Source organism: Nicotiana tabacum, chromosome 5, assembly GCF_000715075.1.
Source record: "Nicotiana tabacum cultivar K326 chromosome 5, ASM71507v2, whole genome shotgun sequence".
NCBI classification, from domain to species: Eukaryota; Viridiplantae; Streptophyta; class Magnoliopsida; order Solanales; family Solanaceae; genus Nicotiana; species Nicotiana tabacum.
Window position 1 is genome coordinate 33,972,657 of NC_134084.1, and position 21,912 is coordinate 33,994,568.

Here is a 21,912-nt window from a genome sequence, read left to right on the forward strand (position 1 = left end):
ACATTGTATGTCGATTTGGAATACCCATCAGAAATTGCATGTGACAAAGGAAAACAATTTATCGGCAGCAAAGTGACTAAATTTCTCGAAGGCCTTAAGATCAAAAGGATCTTATCGATACCTTATCAACCTAGTGGAAACGGGCAAGCCGAATCGACCAACAAAACCATAATACAAAACCTCAAGAAAAGGTTGACCGACGCCAAAGGAAAATGGAGAGAAATCCTACCCAAAGTCCTTTGGGCGTATCGCACAACTTTGAAGTCCAGTACCGGGGCAACCCTGTTTTCTTTGGTTTATGGCTCCAAAGATTTAGTACCAGTCGAAGTCGGGAGCCGAGCATCAAATTCCGATATGCGACAAATGAAACAAATGATGAGGCCATGAATACAAGCCTGGAGCTATTAGATGAACCAAGTGAAGCTGCCTTTGTTCGATTGGCTGCATAGAAACAACGGATTGAAAGGTATTACAATCAAATGACCAACCTTTGATATTTTAATGTAGGGGACTTGGTATTGAGGAAGGTCACGCTAAACACACGATATCTAAATGAAGGGAAATTGGGTCCAAACTGAGAAGGACCATACTAGATTCTCGAGATCACGAGGAAAGGATCTTACAAGCTCGGAACGATGGACGGAGAACAGCTGCCGAATAATTGGAACGTAGCTCATCTCAAACGGTATTAGTGTTGAGGTACGACCCTATTTTTATTCTTTTTATTTTTTAACTAACATTTACAGGTTATCGACAAGGAACAACACGAAGCCTTTAGGTTTGAAAGCACGCGTTGCACTCTTTTTTCCTTGAACTATTTTTGTCCCGATTGGGTTTTTTGGCAAGGTTTTTAATGAAGCAACAATGGATCGTGCTAACTTAGAATTGAATGTTGATCATGAATCAACACTAAAGACTATGTTTATAGTATCTAAGATTTCTTTGCAATCAACCTCGAATATTGGGGGAGGGGGGGATTGCCCTCGAATATCGAATTGTTCTAGCAAGGAAATTATTTTGAAATGAAAGGGTCTCATTAGATAAGATTTATTGTAAGGGCCAAACGGTAAAAACGAACCGTGCCCACATAGATTTCTCGAGCCCTGACATAAAACATGTATGCATGTGTGACTATTTTTGAAACGAATAAAGAGAAGTACTTTCCTTGCAACTATCTAGTGTCTTGGAAAAATTTCCACTTTACAACCCCATATTTTTGATCTATTATGGAAACGAGCCCAAGGGCCGATTGTATCCAGAGTTTGAATAATCACTCGGGGAGTGCCGTCCGTAAAATAAACTCGAACATATAAAACTATCGAACATCGAGGGCATAAGAGCTCTTAGGCAATCCTCAAATTTTAAAGGCCACGGCCATACCCACTCGGGTACTATTATCTTAGACAAGCCTAGATAACTTGAGAAAGCGAGCCCACTGGGCTATACCCAAACTAAAAGGCTACGGCCAATTTAACACGGTTCGGAGACGTCCGAAATCCGTAATAAATATAGGCCTTCGAAAAAGAAAAAATTCTTTCACAACCGGTTCTAAAGGCTACCCTCGGCAGAATCTTAAACTTAAGATATTTTGGGGAAAAAACTTTGGTAACACTGAACTCTGATAACGCCTTAACCCAGAAAGGTAATAAAGGAAATGTTTGTTCGAACCCTTGAAAACAACCTTATTACTTTATGCTACGACATTCCAACCTTTGTAAATAAGAATGATAAACCAAAAGAAAAAACTTGAGAGCCGAAAAGGGTAGAAAGACTTATATATGTACATAAATGATCTTTTACAAAGGCCAGATCGGTCAAATACAAAATACAAAGGCCTAAGGGCTACTTTTACCTCGAGTTTGAGAGGCCATTCTCACTCCACTAGAAAGCCTAAGGGCTACCTTAAATCAAGCTCGAACAAATCCTTACTCAAAGACTACAGGATATCTTAATTTGAGATCGAACACTCGCTCAGGGATTATCGATCAAAAAATGACCGAGGGCAGTACTTATTATCGGTCCTTATTATCTCGATCTTGGACCTTCGAATGCAACATCATTTTATGACAACATTATAAATTTATGCTAAGGCATTCTGACCTTTGAATAAATCAAAAAGACAATAGACACAGAATACATAGAAGGGAAAAGGTTTTACATATTCATCAAAAACGTTTTACAAAGGCAACACGGCCCGATGGAAATTCTTTACAAAGGTTGAAGTGACCTCAATAGAAATTCAAAAAAAACTATCTAAAAGCCTAAGTGGCCTGGTCGTCTCCGAGAGAGGCATCTCCGCCCTCGGGGTCTTCTCCAATTTCAGATTCGCTCAAGCTTCCAGACTCGTCATCATTGATAGGGTAAGCTAGTCTCTAGGCTTTATCTTCGAGCCCTTAGCACTCTCAATCTCGGTTGTGAGATCAAAGCCCCGAGCATGGATTTCCTCGAGGGTCTCCCTAAGAGATTGACATTTGGTATGCTCTACAACCTTCTTTGCTCGAGCTTGAGAGGCCTCGGCAACCTCATTTGCTCGAATTTGAGCGACTTCGGCATCGGCCCGGTAAATAGCCACCACTGCGTCAGCATCAACCTTGCTGCCTTGACTTAATATTTGGCCGCTTCGAGCTCCACAACCAGATTCTCCCAAGCAGAAACTGCTGAACCCAACTGGGACTGGAGCTCCTCTACTTGCTTGGCCCGCGCCAAGATTTCCTCTTTCATACCTCAGAGCTGGTTTTCAGCCGAGGCCAGCTGGGCCCGAGTAGTCTCCTTCTCTGACGCCAGGCGATCCATTTTTTTCCTCCATCCTTCGACCTCGATTTTTAGTGAATCAGCCTCTTCACGGAGTTGCCTGATCATGTCAAGATTTTGTTAGACCTGCGGGTTCGATCCATTAGCTACCATGCCTGAATCACTATCACTAACTTTAAATATTCTTCTTACTTGCTCGACCAGTTCGACGTGGTCTTTTTTGGCCGTTTCTAGCTCAACGTGGAGGCCTTTAGCTTCCCCCTCTCTTTGCTCGATGAGAAGCTTGAACGCATCCTTTTCTTCAGTAAGCCCTCGGATCTCGACCTCATACTGGCTCAACTCCCCTCGAAATCGGAGGAAAGCCTCATGATGAAGCACAAAAGCCTACAAAAACAGAAAAGGAAATTATATAAAAGGATAAAAATCTAAATATGAAAATTGACATCGGCAGGGAGATCTGGAATTACCCGGTTCAGAGCTTGTTGGGCTTCGTTGACTAGACAAGGTGTTCCCACCTCATCTATCTTGGCTTGGTCTTCCTCGGTGACCAAGCATCGGAGGTGACTAACCACCTCTACGAGGGCAGAGAGAACCTGACATCCTCCGGGATTGAGAAGACAATTGATCGTTTATGCCCCGGGATCGATGCTGGGATCCGGAACTGGTCGGCTAGTTTAAAACTCGAGGAGGATTCATTCAAGCTCTTCTTCAGTACTTCCAAGTCACCCAGACCGGTGATGTCTTCCACTCTAACAAAGTAACCATGGAAAGGGTCTTCGGCCCCATGGACCCCTTCACCGTGGTAAGCCTTCATCGCCTGAGCATCCTTGATCGTCAAATCATAGAATGAAGGCATTGACGGGGAATCTCTAATCTCTATCGCCCCAAGTAAATCTTGTGGAGCGCCACCTTCATCTCGGGGGGCCTCAGACATGGTTTCTACATCAGCATACACTGCCTCCTTGATAGACTTTTCACCTCGAGGAGAAGCGAATTCAACTCTTTTTGGCTTGGGGACTTCGACTGAGGCTTCCCCTCGGGCTCTTCAAGTCAAGGCGGAGCAATTTTAGCTCCTCCTATCTCAGAGATTTTTTGAGCATCAGCACTGGCCCGCGCTCGGGCCTCCAACTCGGTTTCTTCTTCATCATCTTTGGACTCATCTAGTAGCCGACGGACTGAGCCCATTGTTAGAGGGATGATATTTCCCTTGGGCTTATGGGTTCGCCTCTTTTTGGGCTTCTTCTCATCCAACTTCGTGGAACTCGGAGCCCCTCTCCTCTTTCGCTCTTTCTTCTTCTTCGGAGTAGATGGTTGGGGAAGGATTTCTTCATCACCATATGGGGGCCTCATTGGCACATCCTTCTCGAGACTTGCAAAAGAAAGATAAGTAAGATCAAAGGGAATTCGAACAATGCCCAAATTGTTAAATCACAAAGGAAACTTACCATGGTTACATGCCTCACATCGACCCTTCGACAAATCTTGCCATGCACGCTCAGCATGTGTTGATTTCGATACTAGGCTCCTGAACCAGTTCTCGAGTTGGGGAACCGCACCCGACATCCAGGCAATGGCTGCATCAGGTAAAACCCTAATAAGGAAGGATGAAAAAATAAAGACAAATAAGTAGAAATTAAAAACAGAGTTATACTTATGTCTCATATTCCATTTCTAAGGAAATGGCATACTCTCAGTCGAGATCGAGTCCGAGGTCTTCACTCGGATAAATCGACCCATCCAGCTCCGATCCTTGTCTTCATCTATGCTCGAGAAAGGTGCCTTGGAGGCCCGACGTTGAAGCTTTATTAATCCTCCTCGATAGAGTCGGGGGCTATATAGGCGTATGAGGTGGTCGAGAGTAAAGAGAAGCCCATCGACTTGGCTCACGTAGAAACGAAGCAATATTATTATCCTACAGAAAGAGGGGTGAATCTGACCCAGGGTCACTTCGTACTTATTGCAGAGGTCTATAATGACCGGATCCAGAGGACCCAATGTGAAAGGGTAAGTGTAAACACTTAGAAACCCTTCTATATGGATAGTGATTAATTCCTCAGGCGAGGGCACTACCACGTGCTTGTCGACCTAGTTGTAGTCCTCTTTAACTTGGTCGAGGAGATTACTGGTGATCGTGCATATATACCTCGACATTGGCTTGCATCGACCCGTAAACGAGGGGGTCTTTTCAACTTTGAAGTCAGAGTTAATGATGCACCCTCCGGGAAAGAATTCTTCAGGGCATGACTCCGCCGCTAGTTGTTCGCTAGTCGCCCGGGATGAGAAAGCAGCTTCCTTTTGGGGAACGGTTTTGAAGTCTTAGCCATTTTACTTTTGCGAGTAAAGAACAATGGAAACTAAAGAGAGATGCTTGGTATTTTGTGATGAAAGAGGTGAAGAAACACCAAAGATCTGAAAGTTCAGAGCTTTTAGGGAGGCACAGGATTTTAGAGATTAGAGCAAAGAAGATTTGAAAGTAAAGTTTGGGCAAAAGAAGAAAGATACATTTATAGGTTGAAGACAACGGTTCAGAACCGGTAGTGGCCGACAACAATTGATAGGCATTTAATGCCTCGATATCCGAACTGATGGGATGTTTTAGTATCCACTTGTTGCTAACATCATGGTAGGGTTCGTCGCTTACGTCATGACCCATCGAGATGGGATTGGAAATGATCATATCGTTTCTCGTCGCCTTCTCTCCGAGAAATGAGGGGACTATTTGTATACGGTCAGAATCGGGCTTGACCTGGAATGAAGTAGACCAAGGTTCGACCCTACATTATATTGGACCACGATGTAAAGTTAGACTGCCGAGCTCGAGACCCAAAGACCGATTGAGATCGAGGTCCGTTAAGATCGTAGCCAGGTAGGATAGAGATCGAGCAAGATCGAAGAAAGCTTACCGAGCCAAATAACAAAAAACTAAAATATCTGCAGTCAGGCGAGGATTACGGCGGAATCTCGACACATATCAAGAAGAGGCCGATTAATTAGGGAATCATGGGATTTTTTACTGTATTTAGAATTGTACCAAGAATAGGACTCCCGTACTATATAAAGGGGGTCTGATCATTTGTAAAGATCATCATATTCACGTTACATAAAGCAATATATCATCTTCGTAAGCTCTCAATACTTTGGTATTCTATTCATACTTTCCAGTAAAATACTTATCTGATTCGAGGGTGACCTAGCTCGAGGATCAAAGATAGACATCTCGTTCAGTTCGCTTTATTTTTATTTAATTTGAATATCTATTTACATTCTCTCTCAGTTTATATCAAGTAAGATCACGTGTCGTTAAAACCACGGTATAAATTCAATTGTTATCCGTTTTTAGGGTAAAACAAGACCATTGGCTGACGAAATAGACATATATTGCTCATTTAAAGGTGTACTGGGGGAACTAGAAGGGATCCAACAACCCACAACAATATCATAAGACCTAAGGGAGAAAGAAGGTAAGGACTAGGGACTCTCAATTTTAATATTATCTATAGGATAAAATGATAAATTTAAAGTTAAATTATTTTTAAATATAAAAAATTAGACATACTAAAAAGAAAAATGCATCACATAAATTGAGACATTACCTTCAATGAGATTAAAAGGTGACATAGATATGAAAATAGAGCTTCTTTAAGGTGATTCTCAAGCAGATGTGATCTTCAGATATAACAATTTTGGTTTTGTTAGTGATTTTATTTCTCAATTTTGCAATGGTTGATGAGTATTTCTTCGATCTTTTTCCTTACGTAGCTCGAGCTAGCCTCTCCTATTAAGTTTTTTTTCGCTATATGGAGTTCAAATCTTTTTGTCCATATACTAACATAGTTCTACAATCATAGTGGCGGACTCTGAAATTTGTATTATTATCGCAATTTGTCATTGTAAGTGTGTTTGAGTCTAGAAATATGATGGTTTTAACTTTTAAGGTTTTCCTCCCAATCCCAAGTTAATATTTATTTTAGTATTATTCACAATCAGTATCGGTCCATTGTATATATGCATATTTACCTACATAAATATAAAGAAAATTGTAATGAAGCAGTGCCGATCAAGGTTAAAATTTGTCTATTTTAATATTTTGTCTTATTATAAATGTCGTAAAATAAGCTGCTTTGATCAATCTTAAACTTTATATGAAGAAATCATGCCTCATGCTACGCATTTTCAAATGTAAAAAGAACAACTTTCAATTCCAACAGAGGAAAAAATGTGGCAATATTTTAAAAGTTTTGGACAAGTGTCTTAGTCATTTTAGAAGGCTATGATAAGTGGCAAAAGAAGTGTAAAAAGTGGCAAACTTGATCAACCACTTTCTTGCCATGCACAACAAAGTTACATGCAATTACAATTATAAATGGCCATCATTTGGCTGCACAATTCATCCACCATCATAAGTGCTTTTCTACTTAGCCTTCTTCTCTTTCTCTCTTAGCTTCTCTTTTCCAATTTTTCTTATAAATTTTCTTTGTCCTATTTCCTTTTCAATTTTGTTGGATTATTGTAATATAAATATTTTGCTGATTCCTGTATCCTCTAAATAAAATAGAGGTAAGCTTGTTTAATCCTGGAGAAATATTTCACACTGCTGCAATAGTTTCTTAGGACAGTGCCCAGCACGACTCAAGCTAATTCGTGTATCTACTTACAAAGAATATTGAAACAGTGTTATTGAAATTCTTGCTCTCAATTACTACAATCTAAGAAACTATGGAAAATAACACTGATGCTGAAAATACTACAGATACCGCCAATATTGGGCCTATTACAACACCAGTTGCACTGCCATATGCCAGGCCATTTCTAGATGTGTCAAATATTGAAATTTCCGCCAATGAAAATTTCAAGCGTTGGCAAGAACGTATTTTCTCACTGCTTGATGTCCATGGTGTTTCACATGTACTGTTGCATCCACAACCTAGTGTAGACGCTGTTAATAAAATAGTGGAATCATGACAACACACCAACAAGGTATGCCGTCATACCATATTGCAAACTATTTCTAATGAACTGTTTGACGTGTATCACAGTTATAAAGAAGCAAAAGCTATATGGGAAGCCTTAATAAAAAAATTCACTGCTGAAGATGCTACAAAATAAAAATTTGTAGTAGGAAAATTTTATCAATGGCACATGAGAGATGATAAAGAGATGAACGTACAAATCAACGAATTTCAAAAATTGTTAGAAGACTTGAAGGCCGAGGGGATGTCTTTACCAGAAAAGTTTGTTGTTGGAGTGCTAATTGAGAAGTTGTCTGACTCATGGAGTGATTACAAAAACAACTTAAAGCACAAACAGAAAAATTTCACTATTGAGGAAATTATGACCCACATTTTAATTGAAGATTCCAACAGAAAAGCATCTGCCAAAGCTAGAATGACAACTCTTAAAGCAAACTTAGTGCAAATAAGAAAAAACCACAAAAAGGTATGAGAATAAGTCTCAAGGTTACAAGCCTAAAAATTCTAACCTTAAAAGAAAACAAGGCTCTTGTTTTGTTTGTGGAAAACTAGGCCATCATGCCTCACAATGTAGGTACAGAGCAGGAAATGACAACGGAAAAACTAATACTCCTAAGGCTAACTTAGCCGAAGGAGGTGATATTATTACAGCAGTCATTTCTCAAGTAAACATTGTAGCACATGCAAAAGAATGAGTGATAAACTCTGGGGCTACTCGGCACATTTGTGCAAATCGAGAAGCATTTTCCTTTTATACTTCTGTAGAGGATGATAGAGAAGAGGTCTACCTTGGAGACTCAAGTACTACCAAAGTCTTAGGTAAGGGTAAAATTCTCCTCAAACTCACTTCAGAAAAAACTTTAGCCCTTGTTGATGTGCTGCATGTTCCTACTATGAGGGCAAACTTGATCTCTATATCCTTGTTGGAAAGAGCCGGAGTGAAAGTGTCATTTGAATATGATAAGATCATAATGACCAAAAATAATGTGTTTGTGGGAAAGGGCTATTGTAACCAAGGTCTCTTTGTACTTAATATTTCTGATGTTATCAATGGAAATGTACCTACTTCTGCTTATATGGTTGAGTCTATTTCTCTATGGCATGCTAGACTTGGACATGTTAATGTCGCGTATATAAAGAAAATGCAGTCACTAGGATTAATATCTGGTTTAGACTCAAATAATATTGACAAGTGTGAAATATATGTTGAAGCTAAAAGTACCAACAAGACTTGTTTTTCTGTAAATAGAGAAACTGAATTATTATCCTTGATTCACACGAATCTAGGTGATTTAAAACAGACTATGACTAGAGGTGGTAAAAGATATTATGTGACTTTATTGATGATTTTTCTAGATTTACTAAGTTGTATTTGCTTAGAAATAAAGATGATGCATTTAATGCTTTTATGTCTTATAAAACTGAGGTTGAAAATCAACTTAGTAGAAAAATCAAGAGAATTAGATCTGATAGAGGTGGAGAATATTTATCTTTAAATGATTTTTGTGAGAAGAATAGAATAGTTCATGAAGTAACTCCGCCTTATTCACCTGAGTCAAATGGAATAGCTGAAAGGAAAAATAGAACATTGAAAGAGATGATGAACTCTATGTTAGTTACTTCTAATGCTCCTGATAATTTGTGGGGTGGAGCTATTTTATCTATTTGTTACTTACAAAATAGAATACCACATAGAAGAACTGAAAAAATTCCTTATAAATTGTGGAAGGGTTATAAACCTAACTTGAAATATTTAAAAGTATGGGGGTGCCTTGCTAAAGTTCTTTTGCCTGAACTTAAAAAGAGAAAAATAGGTTCTAAAACTGCCGATTGCATGCTTATTGGATATGCTGAACATAGTGCTGCATATAGATTTCTTGTTTTAAAAAGTGATGTGCTTGATTACAACACTATAATTGAGATAAAGAATGCTGAGTTCTTTGAATATATTTATCCATTGTCTGATAAAATTTCTCATACACCTGTTGAAACAAATAGTGAAATTACCTATAATGAGGAACTGAGAAGGAGTAAAAGACATAAGAAAGAATATTTTTCATATGGAAATGATTTTCAAACTTTCTTGTCGATAATGAACCATCAAATTGTTTTGAAGTTATATCTTCTTCAGATGCTAAATATTGGAAAGAGGCAATAAAAATTGAAATTGATTCTATTAAGAAAAAATAATACATGGATTTTAACTAATTTACCTCCTGGCGCAAAACCTATTGGTTGTAAATAAATTTTCAAAAGAAAATTTAATCCTGATGGATCTTTAGATAAATATAAAGCTCGATTAGTAGCAAAAGGATTTTCTCAAAAATAAAATATAGATTATTTTGATACATTTGCACCAGTGACTAGAATTTCTTCTATTCGAGTTTTAATTGTCTTAGCTTCAATCCGTAAGCTTTTTATCCACCAAATGGATGTGAAAACTGCTTTTCTAAATAGTTATTTAGAAGAAGAGGTTTATATGGTTCAACCTGAAGGCTGAGTCATTCCTGGACAAGAAAATAAAATTTGTAAATTAATTAAATCTCTTTATGGCCTTAAACAAGCTCCTAAGCAGTGGTATGAGAAATTTAAACAAGTCTTACTGAGAGATGATTTTTCTTCAGTTGAGGTAGATAAATGTGTTTATACTAAAGTGGTAGACATGAATATGTGATAATATGTCTGTATGTTGATGACATGCTTGTATTTGGTACAACTTTAAATATTGTGCAAAGTACTAAATTATTTCTGTCTGCTAATTTTGATATGAAAGATCTGGGTGAAGTAAATATGATACTGTGAGCTAAAGTTATAAGGAGTGAAGACGGCATAATGTTGTCACAATAATATTATGTTGAGAGACTTCTTACAAAGTTTGAATATTTTAATGTCACACTAGTGAGCACTCCTTTTGATGCTAATTCTCAGTTGAAAAAGAATAATGGTGACCTAGTTGCTCAGTCTAAATATGTGCATAGTATTGGGAGTCTGATGCATTTAATAAATTTTACAAGGCCTGATATAGCCTATGCAGTGTGTAGACTGAGTAGATATACTTATAATCCTAACAAAGAGTATTGGTCTGCATTAGCTAGACTAATGAAATATTTGAGAGGAACCATGAATTATGGTATCCTATATAGTGGATTTCTTTCTACTTTAGAAGGGTACAATGATGCAAATTGGATCTCTGATTCAGATGAGACAAAATCCACTAGTGGTTATGTATTCACCCTTGGTGGTGGTGCAATATCGTGGAAATCAGCTAAACAGACAATCATTGCTAGATCGACTGTGGAATCAGAGTTTGTAGCTCTGGAGTTAGCTAGTTTTGAGGCCAACTGGCTAAGAAACTTCTTAGCTAATATCCCTTTAATAAAGGACGCATTGCCTCATGTATCTATGCAAAGTGATTGTCAAGCGGCAATAGCTATTGCAAAGAATAAATCTTATAATTGTAAAAGTAGACACATGAAATTGAGATATGATGTCATAAAACAGTTGTTGAGAGATGGAATAATTTCCATTGACTATGTGAAGTCAGAGATAAATTTGACCGATCCTCTAACTAAACCCGTGGGAAGAAAATTAATTCTTTAAACCTCAAAAGAGATGGGGTTAAGGACGGCATGCTGTCAATAGAGATGACAACCCAACCTATGTGATTGGAGATCCCATGAAGTAGGTTCATATGGGTAATAACAAGTCGATATTGTCACTGAAGCACTAAAAGAGAGTGTTTGACTGCTACTAATTGAGAGGCAGAGTTATAACTCTTAATGAAATTCATAGTCCTTATGAATAGTGTATTTAAAAGCAGTATACACTTGATGAATTCACCTATATGAGAGTGGAGTGGGCCGCTCCTATGAGATGTTGGCCTAGTCTTTAGAGCTTTCATGAATAACCAGGCACGCGCATGGCCTATTGGGCGCAAAACCGCGTTGAACAACAAAATTACCGTGGGTCAAAATGTGATTGATAAAATCTCTGACTTATAATAAGAATTATTGGTTCATAGAAATATTACATTTTACCAGTAGTTTTGTAAGTTAAGTTTTATTGGTCTAAGTTTGGTTCATAGTCCAGAAGACACCAAACCTATTACATTTGGACCATACAAATTCAACAAGTTTATTTTTCTTTCAATTCCAACAGAGGAAAAAATGTGGCAATATTTTAAAAGTTTTGGACAAGTGTCTTAGTCATTTTAGAAGGCTATGATAAGTGGCAAAAGAAGTGTAAAAAGTGGCAAACTTGATCAACCACTTTCTTGCCATGCACAACAAAGTTACATGCAATTACAATTATAAATGGCCATCATTTGGCTGCACAATTCATCCACCATCATAAGTGCTTTTCTACTTAGCCTTCTTCTCTTTCTCTCTTAGTTTCTCTTATTTCTAATTTTTCTTGTATTTTTTTTTGTTTTATTCTCTTTTCAATCTTGTTGGATTATTGTAATATAAATATTTTGCCGATTCCTGTATCCTCTAAATAAAATAGAGGTATGCTTGTTTAATCCTGGAGAAACATTTCACACTGCTGAAATAGTTTCTTAGGACAGTGCCCATCATGACTCAAGCTAATTCGTGTATGTACTTACAAAGAATATTGAAACAGTATTATTGAAAGTCTTGGTCTCAATTACTACAAAAAAAGGTCAATTAACAACATTAATCAAAGAGAAAAGAAAAAGATTCATTTTAGGTGCGCCATAAAAGATTTAAATCAATTATTTAAGTTTAAACATATTGATAGTGTTAAACTAACTTAATTAATTTAACAAGTTACTCACCATTTTTTTCAATTATCATTTTATGCTTCCTATAAACAACAATCCATAGTAAGCTTCTAAGTCATATAATAGTGTAAAAAATCTTTTGTTATTTAAAATTAAATTCATTTAGAAAAGCTAAATAGCCAACGAACTACAAATTTAAAGAACAAATCGTTCCCTGTTATGACTGGACTTTATTTATTTATTTGTTTGAACCATTGGCTGAGGACTTGAGGTAAAAGAGCTTTCTATTTTGGTGTATGTTAACCATTAATTAATAAGCTATCATATTTCTGGTGGAATATTTTAAAATGCTCTTTTCCTTTTCTCAATAGAAAGTAAAATGTGTTTTTTTTTCTTTTTCACACGGTTAATAAGAAAATTAAAAGAACAAAAGTTTAATTGGGAATTGGGACGGTAGTTCATTTGCATAGAGCGGGTCGGAAAAATAGAACTGCTCGGGTCGGGTCAGGAGATTCTATATAAATGCCGAAATTTTGCCGCTATTTCAATAAAATTCAAATAAGAAATCAGTAGCAGATGAATATGTGATCGAGAGAGAAGCTTCAACACGGAAAATACGTGCTAGCGTTCAATTCCTTAGGAAACTTACATTTCGCCGCTGCCAGATTTCGAAGTCGTGGAAGGTTTTGTGGAATTTGTACAGCTTTATATAGGTTTCGTACGTCGCGATTTGGATTTACGATTTGAATTTAATTTCAAATGCGTTATTTCTTCGTCTCTGATTTTCAGGTTATTCCTACGCTTGAGATACTCATCGCCGATTTATAAACTCTAAGTTCCGATTTTGCTAGTATTCCAAATTTGTAAGTACGAAGCAAAATGAATTTCGCTGTGTGTGTGTGTTTTCTGTAATGTTTTGTTGATTACGTATATATTTCTTCTAGGTTCCGGTTTTTGTTTGTCTTCTTCTGGTTATTAAAGAGCATTTCAAATTCTGTAAGTGCGAAGCAGAATTCTCGCTGTGTGTGTGTGTGTGTGTGTGTTTTGGGTAATATTTTGTTGTTTACGTATATATTTCTTCTAGGTTCTGATGCTTGTTTGTTTTGTTCTGATTATTCAGGAGTATTTCAAATTTCGTAAATATGAAGCAAAATGAATCTCACTATCTGTGTTTTTATTTATTTTTAAATTATTATTATTATTATGGTAATATTTCTGCTTCATTTTCAGGTTTCTGATCAAAAGTATTGTGGATAAGCCAGTTATTGAGCTCATCTGAAGGTGAAATTTTTTTGCCTAAGCACTTGATATTCTTATTATCTGTTTCGCGGTTTGAAAAGTATAGGACTGAGGCGTTGAGATCATATTTCCAACTTGTTTGGTTCTGAGACATAGTAGTAGTAGTAGTAATAGTAGTAGTTGTAGTTGTTGTAAACTGAGAGCGTTTTACACTACCGATGTAGTTTAGTTGATAGCTGGTTAATATCTTTTACAGTTTGTCAATTTATATCTATTATATACAGTTACCTATTAGTTGGCTTTAGTTGGTTTTAAGCACCAGATAGTTTAAAATATTTTCTCTACCATTTTTGAAGAATTTGCTGTGCAACTGCATTCTGGCTAATACTTCTGTTTACCTGAATTCTTTAGTTATCTTGGTTCATGCGTAATCATAATGTTTTTCTTTATAGAAATTTGAGTATTCATCACCATGATAAACTCTGATTTTTCAACACATAAGCAGCAGGCAATTTCAAGTGATAGTTAGCTAGTCTATGCCAGTTATCAAAACTAGTTTTGTCATTTTTGTGTTCCCAGTTAGTTTACTTCAGCTAGAGGTTTCAGTTATTGGATATTCTAGCTGCCATTAGGCAGTTCTTCTTTCAAATCAAGAATATTTGAAATTGGATTAGCCAGCTATAGCTGGCTGTTAGTGGATTGTATCTTTCTGTAACTTGAGATGCAAAGGCTGTTCTGCAATGTTGTCGACTTTGCTGTAGGGATAATTTAGTCATTTCTTATTGACTATTCTGTGTCTATATCCATAGAATGCATTGGATCAGAATGTTACGCTCCGAATTTTGAATGATTCCAGAACTTTGTAGTGCTATGAAATTGACAATCATCTTTGAATGTTGAGATGAGATGCAATGCTTGCTGGCGAGAACTGGAAGGACAGGCCATCACCACCACTTGTGGCCACGTGTTCTGTATCCTAGTTTTATATGTATTCCATATAGACATGCATATGTTCTGTGTGTGTTCCAGCCCCCAAGAGAATGTCTTAGCTGTCCAAGAACTAGAGTTACAATCTTGGGAATCAAGTTCTGAATCCAACAGAGGTGACACTAAGTGAATTCTTCCATTCTTCCAATCTCTTGGTGGCAGAATTATCCGTTACCTATATTAGTGGGAGGTAGCATGTACTGATGGCATATTCGATGCGTGGAATCTGGCCTGGTACCACCATTATCCTAAAAGAGAAAGAAATTTTGTTTTCCATGCAGAAATATATTTTTTGTGCAGTTTCCTCATGGATATGATTTTGGTGTACAACTGCTATGATTCCTTAACAATGTTAATAGGCCCGAATGATGCTAGTAAGATTCTCGGCAATGATGCAGCTTGTCCTATCTGTGATCAAGTTCTGTCTAAAAGGTTAGTCCTATCTAATATCACCTTATGGTTGAAGTTTTGTTTTGGTCACCTAAAGACGATGATTTCGCAAAAGGTATATAACTATATCCTAAATTTGCTTCTTCTCTAGCTTCTTGTCCCTTTCTTCTTTTGATTCATTATTCTAGATCTTTTCTTTCTCCTTCCTTTTTTGTCGGGAGGGGGTGGGGCTTATGACACTTCCAGAAAATTGTTTTTGTTTTCCACTGCTAAATTTGGTATGGTAATTGGTTTTCTTTTGCTTTTACTAGCATTATCTAATCACTCAAAGTAATGTGTGGCATTTTGTCGAATTGGCTATCATGTAATTAATTATCTGACGTTTTTGCCTCAGTCTCATGAAACCTGTGGATGTCAATCCAAGTGATGAATGGACAAATGTAAGCATACATCCATGAAAGGATTGCTCCTTTATCACTTTTATAGTTCCTGTGACCTAATCATATTTGTTTCTCACACATTTCATCATCAGCATCCTAGTTAAAATTTGTTCACTCTCATGCAGATGGTCATGACTGGAATATCACCACAGATATGTATCCTTCATAGTGCTGTGTTGCAACATATGTAATATTCAGTTTTACTTTTAAAACATAGTGAAGTTGGGTTAGTTAAATTAACGTACTACTTTGCAAATTGGATTTAGCGTAATAGCACCTTTCAGAAATGGTATTTACATTAGCTTCATTATTTTCTCCTTAACCATACCCAGTAATGAAGAGTGCCTACAAAAGTGTGACGTTCTACATTGGGCAAAAGGAATTGGAAATGCAATTCAAGGTGAACAAGTTAGTCGCTCAATACCAACAGAAATGTGAGATGATGCAAGAGAAATTCGCTGAAAAGTTTGAGCAAGTGCGTACTGCATACCAGAAAGCGGCTAAAAAGTGCCAAATGCTTGAACAAGAGATCGAGAGCTTATCTAAAGACAAGCAGGAACTCCAAGAAAAGTTTGCTGAGAAATCCAGGTTCTTACAGTTTTTAACAGAGATTCTATTTGTCCAAGAAAAAAAAAAGAATTCCAATGGAACTGCAAAAGTGTGCTCAAGTTATCCACTATAATCTATTGACTGAGGAGGTTGCAAAGTGTGCGGTGCTTTACTACTGGAATCCACTATCTTTGGCACATGCTCTCAGAATTAACATAAGTCCATGTTGTCAGGCAAAAGAGAAAACTTGATGAAATGTATGATCAGTTGAGAAATGAATATGATTCAGTAAAGCGCTCGGCCATTCAGCCAAGTAATTTCTTTTCAAGGACAGAGCCTGATATGTTCGCAAATCCTGCTAATATGATGGACAACAGAGATCATATGGGAAAAGGTAATCATTTTATTTTAAGAATAATCACATGGCATATGTGAGGTTGGTGCAGTTTGGCAAACTAGATTTGTTCTTCTTAGTGTATGAATACTCATTGACAAAATTCTTTGCATTTAAAAGATGAATTCTACTTAGTATTTGAACACTCAATTGTCAAAATACTTCGAATTTTGGATATTTTGCTCTCAAAACTGCACTAACCTTTGAGCAAAGTATTAGTTGACTCATTTGTCGCAGATTGGTCGGTCACTCCTGAAACTCCAGGACCAAGAGAAGACATATGGCCTCCAGCAAGAAAGAATAGTTCCAACTCTGGCCCTTTCGATATCTCGAGTGGATCCCCTGCAAGACAATCAGCAATACCAGTGGATACTGGAAATAGAAGAGCAAGTGCACGTCCTATGCTTGGTGTTGGAACTGGAGCAAGCAATCCCTCACAGACCCTTAGGAATCTCATCCTTTCACCAATTAAGAGACCTCAGCTCTCACGCAACCGACCACAGATGTTCACGTAAGCCACAAAATTTACATCCAATAACCTGAGATATCAAAAGCTGAATTCTTAAAAAAATTGGTTTTCCAGGTTTTGAAGTCGGGAGATCTTTCAATTTCAATAGTGTGGAGAAATATATACTGAGATGCAACAATGGATCAGGTTTCCTGACATTTTACAGTGGGAAACTTTGTTTTGTGAATTAAAGTGCCAGATATTGGTATGCTTGCTGACTTTCCTTAGTGGCGGAAAAACTAAATATAAATCATATGGAGTAAGGTTTCATAGTTTACAGACAAGTGGATGATATGAGTTACAGTTTAATAGCTGCAACTTCTCGTATACTACTTAAGTGTAGGGTTCTAATTCCTCTAGAAGTCTTCTCTTCTTCTATCTTCGTTTCACCCTCCTCACTTTTAAATAATTTGGGCAGGATATTACCAGTCCCATATATAGTACTTCCAGGTGGACTCCACAAAAACTAATTCCAAATCTGGTTACTTTTTTGTTTCTTCCTAAATGTAGTGTCTAGGGGGTGTTTAAAACCTGTTCTAGCGTGATCTTCTGAAATACTTCAAAATATAAGTCATGTTCATTTTTGACTGTTTTAGCATCATTAGTTTTATGTCAACAGATAGTGTCTAGAGGTAATTTTCTCGTGATATAGTCTAAATGGACTTGATTCCTTGTGCTTGGGTGCTGCTGCTTTGGTTCTTAAAATTTGACAACATTTAATTAGGATACAAGTTTATTGTGTTGATCAGCTTTCCACTGTAATGAAACTCTGCTGGCTCACATATATGTAATAAATCAGCACCAGTAAATTCATTCTTATTTGAAGAGTTGGTGAGATTTTGCCAGCAAATTACTAGTATTAGTTTTGTCACTCTTTGCTGTAAATTACCTGTACTCTTTAGAATTTTATGAAACGACACTCCGTTCCTAGTACATAAACGTCAAACAAATGGTTTAAGGATATAAACTGACAGTGCTTTGCCTTGTCATCAATTCAAAGAACATCTATTAGACTTCCAGATGACATGCGGGTAACTTACAAAAGCATATTTTGGTATTATATAATCTCGTGATATCAAGTGGGAAGGCAAGAAAAACTTTCAAAAATGGAGCTTTCGGGGCAATCTAGTGATGGGCAAAAACTTATTTGCATCTAATGGTTACACAAATATTATTAATTTACCACGATCAACATATGCAGACCAAATTAGCGAAACTTAAATGCAATATGCCAACATGCATTCAAGCTATTTATACGTAGATATATTAGATATGTTACACAACGCCTTCCTGATGTTCTTTGGAAGGGCAACGTAAGGCTAAGCAACCGATGTCAGTGCGATTGCTGTCCGCCAATGAGGTCCCCTCCGCACGCTAGACTAGATTGTCAGTGCCGTGCGGGAAAACCAATGTCACGAGCAATTGCGGAAGCTGAGAGAGAATTGGGTTTTGAATGATGATGATGATTTTATTGATGACTGAAATGCTGATTACAAAAGATGCGGTGTCGAGGGGGAGAGACACCAGAAAATGGCTTGTTTGAAAATGTTTGATTGTTTGGTCCCCCTTAATAATCCTTAAAAAAAATAAACCAACATTACATGACTAGTCCTAATAAAGCTGTAGAAGCACACTGAATGGAAATGATGTAAACTAGCCTATAATTACGATGAAAAGGACTTAGTTTATTACAAGGTAGAACTAAGTCCGATGGCAGCAACTTTGTCTTGCGGGTCAGGGTCTGCGCGCGCGTTGCTGTGGGCGCGCGCGACACTTGCTGTGTTGGCCTGAGGCTGGGCGCTGGTGCTTGGCATCAGGGTCTGTGCGCGAGGCGCTGCTGGAATGGGCCTGCAGCTGGGCGCTGGCGAGGCATCAGGATCTGCGCGCGCGGCATTGTCAGGGCGCGCGACGCTGTTGTCATTGGCTAGCCCTTGGGCGTTGGCGAGAGGCATCGGTGGGGCGACAGAGGCGCATGCGCGCTTGTCACTTGGCGCAGCCAAGACCACGGGGCCGACCATGGCGCTAGGCATTGTGAAGCTTGCTAGGCCTCCATGGGGCACGGCCAAAGGGTCATGTGGCGTGTCTGGAAAGCAGTTCATGACATTCTCCCCCACCTGAGTTGGCACCGTCCTCGGAGCCTTATGATGATGATGCTTCTGGTGGTTGTTGGATGGGAGGTCTGCGCCCCTCTGTTCTGTGAGCTTGCTGTTGTAGCGACGCAATGATTTCATGCAGCTGACATGGAAGACTGGATGGATCTTCCGCCAGGATGGAGTTTTCACTTGGTATGTGGACTTCCCAATGCGTTTTTCAATGGGCAGGGGCCCAATGTATTTTTGTTGTAGGCGAGGGTCATGGGTCCCCTCTGCAAACAAGTACCGCTTTGGGATGCATAACATTACTTTGTCCCCTGTTTGATGTTGGGCAAAGCAAAGATTTTGTTCGGTGAATCTTTTTGCCCGCTCTTGGGCTTTGACGAGATAGCTCCGCACTATCCCCATGTTGCGCTCCCATTCGCTCGAGAAGTTGGCAGCTCGAGGAGATTTTGGCATGGTTGATGCATTCACCGTTTGCGGGAGAAGCGGTTGCTGCCGATAACAATTTCAAAAGGGCTTTTGTTTGTATGATGGCTCTTTTGAGAATTGAAACACAGTTGAGCAGCATCCAGGAGCTTCACCCAATGCTTCTGTGATCCGGTTGCAAAGTTGCGGAGATATTCCTCCAGCATGTCATCGAACCGGTCTGTCTGGCCATCCAATGGTGGATGGATGTCTGAGTTGTGACTCAATGTTGACCCAAAGCACCTAAAGAGATGGGTCCAAAAGTTGCTAGTGAAGCGTGAGTCGCGCCTACTAACAATGTCTTTGGGCAGGCCCCAATGTTTGACAATGTGCGAGAAGAAGAGTCGAGCTGTATCTTCTGCTGATGCGTTTTGCGGGGCTGCTATGAAGGTTGCATAGTTTGGAAATTGATCTATGACAACCATGATGGATGCAAGATTACCGACTTGGGGCAATCCCGTGATGAATATGAGGGAAACACTTTCCCATGGTCTCTGTGGGACATGTAATGGCTGCGAGGGTCCCGTCTGTGATGAGTGATCCGACTTGTCCTTGTGGCATGGCTGACAAGTCTTCACACGCTGAGGAGCGTCACCAGTCTTTTGAGGCCGATGACATGATGGCTGATTGTTGCTGCGAAGGGTAGCCGGAACCAGGGGTTCATGTCTGTTGACTACCTTCTCCAACTGCATGGCCGAGATGTTTTCAGCGGCCATCTTTATGGGAAAACATGGTATAGTGCAGGGCTTGGCCCCATTTCCTCCCATCATCAGGAGCATGTTGGCATATGGTACCGGTATGGTGTTGGTTTGCCTCATGAACTCCAAACCCACTATGATGTCGAAGTCATCTATGATTGCGATGCGCAGGTCGATGCTTCCTTTGTATGGGCCAAGTTTCACTGGGACATTTGTAGTTGTTCCACCCAATGTCTGGGGTGGTGAGTTGATAGCCTTGATGCGGCCTTTGCTCTTTTGCACAACAAGACCCAGGCGCTCTTTCAATCCAATCTCTTATTCTGATGTTTGATCGCAGCAAACTCAACCTCACACAACGGTAGGAAGAGCGGGCGCTAAGACTTTTACCCGATAGTGGTATCGGGGTCAATTTCCACAGGGAGCTTGGAATGGAGTTGCGTATTTGTTCAGACTAGGAATGCGTGCTTGATCCTAATTTTACTTCTAAATTTTTTTGAGGTTTTTGTTTAATAACTACTATTATCAACTACAAATTTAGGCTATTTTATGCTAAAGGGGTATGTTCTAAGTTGTGATTAATATAGAGGAAGGCACTAGGGTCGTGGCATCACCTAGGTGGTTAACTAACAGGTAGAGACTACTAATAATAGATTGACAGAGTTGGGATCAATGTTATAACCGTTGCACAACTATACCCACTCTCACACCTCTCAGTAGTGAGAGCGATTTTGCCCAATTGACTCTCGCGAGACCAATTGGGTAGGCCAATTAGACCAAGCAACTAGGGTTCAAGTAGGGTGATTACTCTCTCGAGGTTTAACCCGTTAATTGAGACTACCATTTCTCATGGGTCCACCCTAATTCCTTGTTGGGTCAACTTTGAGATCATAGACTCTCTTTCTCAAGAAGAGTCAAGACCCACTACGCTAGAATCAATGTTTGCAATCATCAATCCTTTATTAAACCATAAAATTAACCCAAATAACAAACACCCTGTGAGCACGTGATTTTTGCCTCATACGAATTACTCCAAAATAATTCCCAAAATTAGGTCTTTTCTTTAATTATGTGTTATTTTTAGGAAATATTGTGCGATTTTCCTGTTTGTTTGCATAGATCTGTGTGCATGTTTAATTTTATTAATGCATTAAAAATACAAAAAATATAGAATTTGCATTTAGGATTGGATTTTTATATTTTTGGAATTAATTAATAATTAGGTGTTTTACAAAAATGAAAATTCACAAAAATAACATATTATTTGTATTTTGGTCAAATTGTGTGATTTTCTTTTAATTTAAGTGTTTAATTATTTGTGATGGGTGTTATTTAAAGTTAATTAATATTTTAAAGTTAACTTAGGTCTTCTATAATTTAATTTAGGATCTTTAAGTTTAATTTTTGAGAGAAAAAGAAGAAAAGAAAAGAAAAAGAGTTAATAAGAAGAGAGGAAATCAAATTTGGGCCAGAAGATCCTCAAGCCCAAACAAAATCCGTCCAAACCCATGCCAAACCAGCCCAGACCCGTCTACCATACCTGGTCCACACCCACCAGAACCAAACGACGTCATTTGGACACGTTTCAATCTGGACCGTTGATCTCAGCCGATCAAACGGTCCCAAAGCTTTGCCCATTACCCGACCCTGACCCACTTCATCTGAGACCGATCCGGTCTTTACA

General features: G+C 38.5%; 2 protein-coding genes across 13 annotated transcripts; both read left to right on the top strand.

Annotated features, from left to right (window-relative positions):
• The first annotated feature begins 7,890 nt into the window (after positions 1 to 7,890).
• Positions 7,891 to 11,321, top strand: LOC142180744 (uncharacterized). Its single transcript, XM_075252810.1, has 5 exons — positions 7,891 to 8,187; positions 8,274 to 8,295; positions 8,487 to 8,962; positions 9,526 to 9,751; positions 10,621 to 11,321. The coding sequence occupies exons 1-5, from the start codon at positions 7,891 to 7,893 to the stop codon at positions 11,319 to 11,321; spliced, it is 1,722 nt and encodes a 573-aa protein (XP_075108911.1).
• Positions 11,322 to 12,959: 1,638 nt separating this feature from the next.
• On the top strand, positions 12,960 to 17,413 carry LOC107827395 (E3 ubiquitin-protein ligase CCNB1IP1 homolog). 12 transcript variants are annotated; one of them, XM_016654528.2, is made up of 12 exons: positions 12,966 to 13,148; positions 13,255 to 13,328; positions 13,410 to 13,461; positions 13,696 to 13,746; positions 14,561 to 14,675; positions 15,051 to 15,123; positions 15,476 to 15,521; positions 15,647 to 15,677; positions 15,854 to 16,109; positions 16,304 to 16,464; positions 16,702 to 16,975; positions 17,048 to 17,413. In XM_016654528.2, exons 5-12 carry the CDS (start codon positions 14,606 to 14,608, stop codon positions 17,052 to 17,054), a joined length of 918 nt encoding a protein of 305 aa, XP_016510014.1. In that variant the 5' UTR covers positions 12,966 to 13,148; positions 13,255 to 13,328; positions 13,410 to 13,461; positions 13,696 to 13,746; positions 14,561 to 14,605; the 3' UTR covers positions 17,055 to 17,413. The 12 variants fall into 12 exon arrangements, with proteins under 12 accessions (XP_075109556.1, XP_016510020.1, XP_016510018.1 ...); XM_075253453.1 differs by having other exon boundaries at positions 14,606 to 14,675; XM_075253451.1 differs by having other exon boundaries at positions 12,967 to 13,148; positions 14,514 to 14,675.
• Positions 17,414 to 21,912: the final 4,499 nt, after the last annotated feature.

What these genes read in the sequence shown, in the direction of transcription:
- LOC142180744 (XM_075252810.1), top strand. Translation starts at nt 7,891, where the DNA reads ATGAGAGATGATAAAGAGATGAACGTACAAATCAACGAATTTCAAAAA. An exon ending in TAAGAAAAAACCACAAAAAG is followed by an intron (nt 8,188 to 8,273) that starts GTATGAGAATAA and finishes GTGGAAAACTAG; the next exon opens with GCCATCATGCCTCACAATGT. An exon ending in CCAACAAGACTTGTTTTTCT is followed by an intron (nt 8,963 to 9,525) that starts GTAAATAGAGAA and finishes GAACTTAAAAAG; the next exon opens with AGAAAAATAGGTTCTAAAAC.
- LOC107827395 (XM_075253454.1), top strand. Translation starts at nt 14,606, where the DNA reads ATGAGATGCAATGCTTGCTGGCGAGAACTGGAAGGACAGGCCATCACC. An exon ending in GATCAAGTTCTGTCTAAAAG is followed by an intron (nt 15,124 to 15,475) that starts GTTAGTCCTATC and finishes TTTTTGCCTCAG; the next exon opens with TCTCATGAAACCTGTGGATG. An exon ending in AAGTTTGCTGAGAAATCCAG is followed by an intron (nt 16,110 to 16,303) that starts GTTCTTACAGTT and finishes CCATGTTGTCAG; the next exon opens with GCAAAAGAGAAAACTTGATG.